The sequence below is a fragment of the Mesoplodon bidens genome (assembly GCF_964165515.1).
Source record: "Mesoplodon bidens genome assembly, chromosome: 16".
Lineage (NCBI taxonomy): Eukaryota > Metazoa > Chordata > Mammalia > Artiodactyla > Ziphiidae > Mesoplodon > Mesoplodon bidens.
This window is the reverse complement of record NC_138173.1, coordinates 5,664,030-5,672,541: the sequence shown is the minus strand read 5'-3', so window position 1 is coordinate 5,672,541 and position 8,512 is coordinate 5,664,030. Positions and strand designations below refer to the sequence as shown.

Here is an 8,512-nt window from a genome sequence, read left to right as displayed (position 1 = left end):
CCACGCACCCACCCTGGACTTACCTTCCCGTCTTCTCCCCACCACTCAGTCCCCCACCTCACCTTCCAGGGGGAACCGTCTACACACTGCTCTCCAGATGTGGCTCCAGCTTTCCCTCCATCATGTCGTCACTCACATCACAAGGACTGCTTCCCTTTCACCCCCATTAAGTCCTTTCTCGTTCACAACTTACTTCTCATTCAAAACCCAGCGGAAAAGCTCAACTCTTCATGGAGTCTTTCCTGACGCTCCCCTGCCTTCAGGAAGTCTTGTAAACTTGGTGACACGGCACAGCCAGAGTGGCCTGCTCTCGGTATGGCACTGAGAGCAGACACAGAGGACACAGGGCTTCCCCTGGTGCAACCTGAGATCTGTCTGGGTAAGGCCTGGAAGGTCTTCAGAAGTTACCGTCACCACTTATTAAACATATTCATCTGCTTCTGAGTTAAATAAACCACTTTAATGCAAACACTCAATAGGGCATCTTGCCCATTGCTCCCAAGATTATGTCTCTCTCTGCTGCTGTAGGCATAGACGGCTTCACTCCATCCCGTCTTCTCTGGATCATGATAGAATTCTGTGTGTATGTACAAAAAAGAAGAAACCAAAATCAGTAAAGTACTAAATGCTAATCAATTGCCAGAAACCTGCTGTTGTGGTCTTCAGAAAGGAAACGTAAAAAACCGAGTTTAAAACAAACAAAAAAAAGAATGAATTCTAGGACTCCAGATACTGTTTTCAGACAATTATCAATTAAACAGAAGTGATTATTCCCACAGGAGTATGTTAACTGAAACTGGGGTGGGGACACACTTTGTAACTTCAGGTCCATCGAGAGGAGCTACGGAATAACTGCCAAATGAAACCAACAGGTAAGCTAGCAGAGGGACAGGAAGTAGCTGGATCCAGTGCTCAGAGAAACAAATTATACGGCAATGTCCGCCAAAAATGGGACCATGGGCGATGGCGGGAGAGGAGGCAGAGAAAAGGAAGCCTGATGCCTGTTGTGACGGGGCGAGCCACCTATTCCGCTCACCTCCAGAAAACTCCAATGGTAACCAGGCTATCACTTTAGGGCCGCAGGCCCTATGCATGTAGGAAGACCCACCTCTATTAGGGCCACGTCCTTACACGCAGGCGGAGGGTGAGGCAGCTAACGAGAGCGCCCAAGGATCCTTTAGGGCACACAGAGGATAAAGTCAAAAAGGTAAGTTTCCGACAGCCATCACTAAGGAAGGATTGTGGGTGCTAACAGACTTCAGGCTTCAGTTCCAAGCCGAACAGATGAGTTTTAACATAAAGGTAACCAAACTAGGCTTACCCAGAACTTCCGGCAGTTCTTGTACTTCAAGAAGTGAGTGGAACACCTTTCTCTGTCATAGTTATTTTCATCCATACATCTGGTAGAAGCATCAGATTCCTTAAATATGTAAGATAGGTATCATTTAAGAGGTGGAATGGCATCTTAAAAAAACCAAACTTCTGAAGCTGCTTCCCCCCAGAGCAGGTAATGTGAAATAGTTCCTTTTTGTTCAGTTGAACGAACAGATCATGAACAGAATTATCTTTCCAACTATCCCAGCATTCGTTCTGCTCAAAGCAGACATCTTCCTTTTCACAGTGGCGTCAGTTTTCTGAACATCTGATCACAGGAATTTGAGTCGAAGCACTGACTGCGATCACTTAACCCAGTAACCGTTCAATGAAGAGGCCGAGACAAGGTGAAAGGTGCTCAAGATCACGATGCAAGGAGTTCCCTGGCGGCCCAGTGGTTAGGACTCGGTGCTTTCGCTGCCGGGGCCTGGGTTCAATCTCTGGTCTCGAAACTAAGATTCCACAAGCCACGCGAGGCGGGCTGGAGCGGGGAGGGAATCACTGCTGTACGTGGAAGCAAAACTCAGTCTCCCGACCTGGAGGGCAGCTCTCCGCCCCTCCAAGTTCTCGCCTGGACTTGAATGTTTGAGTTAAGGTGGTTTCGAGAACCTAAGTAAGTTGCTAATGACTGGTCTGCATCAAGGAAACTTAACGACATTCATCTCAACGTATGTCCGGCTATCATTTGCTCCATTACGCAAGTAAATACACAATTATGTAAGCAATTTTAATAGGTTATCATTAATATCACTTCAAAACCACAATGAGCAACACAGGGCTAAGAGTTCAAGGAGGGTAGCTGCCATTTGGGAGTTAAATTTCAGCTGTCTGAACTGGAAGTAGATTGGAGAACAAACTTCAAAGTGAAAGGCATGATTCTGAGACTCCAGCTAAAGGAAAGCTTTAAATAAAGGGGAAGGTAACTTGCTTCACAGATCTAAGAAACATGGTTTAGCTAAAGAGACTTGGTAAAGCTGTTAAACAGATTTCATATGTATAGCAAAGCTAATTTTCTAAGCCAAATATTTAATGAATGTGTATATTTGGAAAATGCATATAGGATCGGGAATATAATTTTCATAGCACCAGTCCGATGACTGCATTATTCAAGGGTGACAATGCCACAAGTAAGAACCGCTAATCTTACCAAATAAATGCCAATAAAACCTTACCATTACAACAAAATGTTTTGTTTACATGATACCTTTGTGGAAACCTTCAGGCTTTAAATAGCCTAATTCAGTTATCAGCCCTTATCCTCAGCCAGGCCGTCTCAGGGACATGATGAAATCACTGCTATCAAAACATAAATTTCAGTGACCGTTTAAAAATACCTACTTTCCATCTTTGCATGTTTGGACTCAAGAATTTCCTCAGTGTTACACACGCTTGCCTAGTATAACAGTGATGTTACACAAATTAGGGAAACTTAAGAGAGATGAATCCTTGTTAGCTATATTATGAATATGTAAAAATGCTCTAGTGAAATAAGGATACACAGGCCAGGAATATTTCTTGTACAGAAATAACTTTATTTAAGAACTGCAGAAAACTGACGCCCACAAAATCAGAAGAAGCCCGTTTTTCCAACTTAATACTCGCGACAATTAAAAGCAAACTGGCTTACCAACAAGCAAGGATTTATGTCAGGATCTCTCAGCCTTCCAGTTACCACGGACATCCTAACTGTCTTCTTCCTGCAGGCAGATGTTGGGGAAGCGTTACACAGTGGATGACAATATAAGCCAGTAAATCTCATCAGCTCCGCAAGTACTTGAAAAGTTAATTTTGACATAATGATTATCCAGTGAGGAACTCATATAACCTCTGTATTTTCAGAGTAAAGACTTGGATGTGATTCTCCTTTGCACTGACGTGTGCCTCAGCACAAAGGCCTTATTTAAATTACTGAAGTGCATCTACTGAAATTTGATTACAATGTCCAGAAAGAAAGATAATTCAGCTAAAATTTGGTTTTAGTTTACTCCTATTTCTAAAGGTTAAGCAATTAAATGTATTAACGAAACCTAAGAATACCACATGCACTCTATTACTTCCTTATTATACATGGATTAGCACACAAAATAAGGGTGGAAATATTTAGTACAACCCAACTTTAGCAAAAACATTTGTTAACTAAAGTACGTGAATGTCTACTCCACGGCCGGCCCTCGGGTGGCCAATATACCAAAAACAAAAACAAAACAAAGTTATTGGTTAGTTGACATTCTGAAAAGTTAAAAAAAGAAAATCTGGAACAACTTCCAGGGGCATCTTCTATTTAACTGATACTTCCTAGGGTTGAAGGAAGTCAGGGGATGCTACTGTGGAGCATTCATCTTCCAACTGAAGCCGTATATACAGATACAGCTCTGAAGAAGCCTTTATCCGTTAAAGGTGATCACAGTTTTCTAAGAGCCCATTAGTGATTCCAAGTCAAGTCATATACTCATATAACAAGTATGTCGACTCTATCCCAGGACAACTACTCTCTATAATGAAGTTAATTGAAATTGGTATACTACTATCTTCAAAGACATGCCATAGAAATGAACTAAAAGGGAAAACTAAAAAAAATAATCAACTAACTGTTAATTACTAAAAAGTAATTTTTTGTTTATTTCAACGTATTGGCATACTATCGATTAAGCCACCCACAAATATTTTTAAATGCTCTGCACTAAGTTTAAGGAACTTACTGCTGAATGGTGTTCTAGCTTAACTGTCTTTTACCTAAAGATCAAAGGAGAAGCCAGCAAATAATGCCGTATGACTTACCCAAAACACCACTGAATAAAAACTGCATCAGTATAACCAGACAGAGCTCAGAATTTTTGTACAAAATGGTTTCTACTTTCCTTGCCCAAGATGGGACCATCACAAAATATCAGTCATGTTAAAAGAAATGAAGTACATGCAGGAAAAACAATCAAACCCCACAAGCTCCTGAAAAGTGAAGGTATTCTGAATCTTGAGTCAACTAGTTCCATTTCTCTATTAAGAGAAAGATCAGGATGCCCAGGCTAAAGGAGATAACCTTTGCAAAGAAGGATGGAAAAAAGTCTAATCATTCGGGGGTCTTTTCGGTACCCACTAAATAACCCTTCTATTTTATGATCTTCACTGACCAATACGTGAGTATACCTAGCTAGCAGAAACATCTTAGCAAAAAGGAAATTCAAGATGCTGTTCAACTATATGTAGAAGCTTCTTCCTCCCCTGAATATAATTCCTTTGCAGGCTTCACTTCTTCTTATGAGAGGTGAGGGCAGTAAGTAAATGCACAGCCATCCTCTCTACATCTGTCCTAGGCTGTGAGAGCAAAGGACTCTGCTTAGCTGTTCATATGCCTTGGATATAATCTCAACAACGATCAGACGCAGACAGAACTCAGGTTGCCTGCCTTCTGTGAAAGTGTCCTGCTTCGCATTTTATCATTGTCCTGGGTCAGGAATTCTTTACAAATAACACCGAGGTAACATCACATATACCGAATCAGGTCTGCTGTAGGAGTTTGTCCACCTTTCATTTCCTTTCCCTTCCGGATTCTAAAGACAAGTCAATCTAAGTTTGGATTTCCGACTGTCACCTTCTTTGCATGAATCCTCATGTATCAACTGAAAATGAAGAGGAAATGTCAGTTTACAGTGAGGAGCGGGGCTGAAGTCAAGATCGAGTGTTCCGCCAGCGAGGCCTTATCTACTTAGTTTCTGAAGGTACCAAACAAACGTGACGAAGCTCTACTTGCAGGGGACAGTCAGAAAGAAACCAACGATTTGAGAGAGGGGCCGCAAAAGCACAGCACGTTTGAGGAATAGCTCTAAAATCTTTTCCAAAGGGCAAACTGCTTTAAAAAGTATTTCTTGATTTCCTACCCAGTGGTTCAGGTCGCCACTCCGAGCAGCTCTGCAAGGGAAGGGGGAGGCGAACGCTGCTGACCCGTCCAGCCCACCCCTCCCGTGCTGGTCCTTGCCTAGGCAGGGGCTGCGGCCCTCCCAAATCGCAGGGCAACCGTCGGGAAGCTGAAACACGTCCTGCGAGGCCCTCAAGCCTTTAACCCACGGCTGGGTGCAGGCAGGCAGGCAGGGTCAGGAAGTCGCAGGGGCCCTGCGGAGGGGGCGGGGAAGGCGTGCGGAGACCCTGGAGCCAGGCGAGCCCCAGGCCCCGCTACCTCCAACGAGCTGCCCGGCCCCCCGACGGCGGGCGCAGGTGAACCCACCTTGCCCCGACCTTCACCTTCGACGGCGCCCAGAAGGGCAGGGGGAGAGGAAAACGCAGGGAACTGGGGGCAGGGCTAGGCCTTTACGCTCCAAAGGCTGGGAAGAAGGGTGAAGGAAGGGCCGGGGGTGCCCAGGCAGGGGGCAACTTCCTCGTCCCCGGCCCGAGGAGACCCGTGTTGCGGGGAAGATGTGACGGGAAGGGGCCCGCGCCCAGGCGAGGCCTAGTGGAAGCGGCCTCACGCCGGAGAAGCGGATGCGGGCCCCGCGGCGGCCCAGGCGCGCCAGTCTCTTCCCGCAGCCCGGCAGCCGCCGCAGAGGGAAGGGCGGGGAACTACTCACCTCGGGCCGCCGCTTCACCAGCGCCCAGGCCGTCTCCAGCTCCAAACACGTCAATGGCTCACGCAGCGGGACCTTAAGTAGCGCGCATCCCAACGTGCTGCCCCCGCTCCCCGGCGGCCGCCGGCCCAATCGGGGCGCGCCGCCGCCTGACTGACAGCCGAGCGGGGCCTGGCGCGGCGGGGGCGGGCGGGCCTCGCCCCGCCCCCGGCCGGCGGGAGGAGGGCCGAGGCGGGAGGAGTGGGCGGGGCGGTGCGCGCGGCCCCGCCCCCGCGTTCCCCCCGCGCCGCGGCCCGCCTCTTAACACTTCGGCTTGACGGGCGGCGTGCCGGACCAATCGGCGGGCCCAGCTGCGGCGGCGGCGGCGTCCAGTGGTCGACCCCGGGGCGGAGCGTGCGGGGGGGGGCGGGCGCAGCGGCGGGCGGGGGCAGGGGGCGGGCCGGCGGGAGGCGGGGGCGGCGGCCGAGCGGGCCGGGGGAGGCAGCGGTGGGCGCGACGTCGGCGGCGGCGGCGGCGGCGGCGGCAGCTGCAAGTTGGGCTGCAGGGGCAGCGCATACACTACAATGGCTGCTGGAAAGAGGCGTAAGGAAACAATTTCCAGGCCCGCCGCGTCCAGCCCGAAATATGAGAAAAAAATTATTAGAAATTCCGCGGGCGGTGTAAAGGCGGCGGACGGGCCGGAGGGAGGATGTTAAAGCCCCGCGGTGAGTTCTCCCGGGGTCCGGGGCGGCGGAGAGGCGTTTAGCGGGAGAAATATCAGGGTTATTTAAATTATGGGACTCGCCGAGGGGGCAGAGGAGCCGCGGCGGCGGCAGGAGGAGGAAAAGTTTGTGCTACTCTCAGCCCCTGCTCAGGACCCCAGAGAGAAAAATAATAATAAAAAATAAAATAAAATCATCCAGCGGGGGTGCGAGGACTCCCGGAGTCGCTGCTGACAGGGCAGGGGGCGATGCGGCTGGAGACCCGAAGGTGAGGTCGGTGGGAAAAAAAAAAAACCCTTTCTTCAGGGTCTGGAAAGTTTGAAAAGTTTTCCTCCTCCTCCTCCTCCTCCTCCTCTCTGGTGCTGTGAATATTGTGACAGCGGCAGCGGCAGCAGCGAGAGCGGAAGACATTAGAGACCCGAAAAATAAGGGAAAAATTAATATAAATTCAGTTTTACGAGTAAACTCTCCGCATTTTCCACCAAAACATCCCGGGGGAAGGTCGCTTCCCAAAGGGCCTGGCGGAAACCCGCAGTCGGCAATATTTGGGGGGCACTTTGTGTGACTTGGGGGAACTTTGCCCCTTTTTCAAAAGAGGTTTTTCTTTTTTGGAGAAACGGATTTGTTTTTGCCCTTTCCTCAGGTGGGCGAGTCGGGGTCGGGGTGCGGGGTCTACGGGGAGGTGTGAGCCCGGGGTGTGTGCCTGCGGGAGGAGGGGTGGTAAATGAAAGCAGGAGATCTGCACAGAGCAGGGACAGCTTGTTGTCAGTATCATAAACAACCAAAATGGAGGGAGAACTCAGGCATATAACCAAATAAAAATTTTTTAAAAATCGCAAAAAAATCCCAAAAAATCCGGGATGCTCCCCCTTTTCTCGCTCAAGGTAGAAGGATGAACCGCCTTTCCCCTGAAGCCCATTTTGACTTTGCAGGGACCAAGGAGTTAATATTTATTTATTTTTTAAAACTTTCGAAGGGCAAAAGCCTTTTATAACTCAACCGACAATGAGAAAACGTGAAAATCCGATGCTCGAGAAGGAGGGGGAGGGAGGGGGGGAGGTGGTAGTGCAGAAACTGCTAAACTTATTGGTAATGTGGACTGATCTGAGATAAGATAAACACTATATTTGCTATTTTATAACTCTCTTTTAATGATCGTTGCGGGGTTTCCCCCCCCCTCCGTTGGAAAAAAAAGTGATGCCATTTTCTTAATAGAGTTAATATGTGTGATTGGAAGAATAAACCTTTCCGGCTTTAGATGGCATTTTCGTCGCATTTATGCTTCAGGTTTTGTTGGTGGCTCCCTCGTTTCTTCAAACTAGGCTCTACAGAGGAGGGGTAGAGAGGTGATGCTGCACACAGAGGCTGGTGTGCAAGACTGGAGCACCTTTTGGGGTGGGGTGGGCAGTTGCTGGCTTTATCCCTTCCTGACATGTTTGCTTCACCTGCTCATCCTCAGGAAAGAATGTTCAGCTGAGGTTTTCTGGTTTTACGTATAGAAAAGGATGGTGCCTCTTGCATCACATTGAAGTTAATGGGAAAGTGCTGCTGATGTTGGTTCCACGTGGGATATGGGACAGAGCAGGGCATTTTAAAGGGACAGCTTCTCTTTTCTTATGATTTTCATCACCTACACAGAATCCCTGCGTGAGGACCAGAAGCAGAGGTTCTGGGAGGGTGTGGTGATGGAAGAGTCTCCTCTTTCCATTACTCAAATGCACCCACCTTTAGCAGTGATGGAGGGAAAGGAGGGATAAGCAAGCCCAACAGAAGATGGATATTGTGAAGATCAGTTTGTATCCAAGCTGTTCTTTTGTGTAACAAGCCCTCCCAGGAACTCTGCATGTTACATTGCTTTGCTTTGGAAGCTGATTTTGGAAG

The 8,512-nt window shown here is 48.3% G+C and overlaps 1 protein-coding gene across 3 annotated transcripts; it reads right to left on the bottom strand.

Moving 5' to 3' along the window:
- Window positions 1-438: 438 nt before the first annotated feature.
- CHCHD7 (coiled-coil-helix-coiled-coil-helix domain containing 7) lies at window positions 439-6,052 on the bottom strand. Of its 3 annotated transcripts, none has more exons than XM_081258801.1 (5): window positions 5,934-6,031; window positions 4,897-4,991; window positions 3,002-3,071; window positions 1,322-1,420; window positions 439-577 (listed from the first exon to the last, which is right to left on the bottom strand). In XM_081258801.1, exons 3-5 carry the CDS (start codon window positions 3,053-3,055, stop codon window positions 473-475), a joined length of 258 nt encoding a protein of 85 aa, XP_081114927.1. In that variant the 5' UTR covers window positions 3,056-3,071; window positions 4,897-4,991; window positions 5,934-6,031; the 3' UTR covers window positions 439-472. The 3 variants fall into 3 exon arrangements, with proteins under 3 accessions (XP_081114927.1, XP_081114925.1, XP_081114926.1); XM_081258799.1 differs by having other exon boundaries at window positions 4,866-4,991; window positions 5,934-6,030; XM_081258800.1 differs by lacking the exon at window positions 4,897-4,991 and having other exon boundaries at window positions 5,934-6,052.
- Window positions 6,053-8,512: the final 2,460 nt, after the last annotated feature.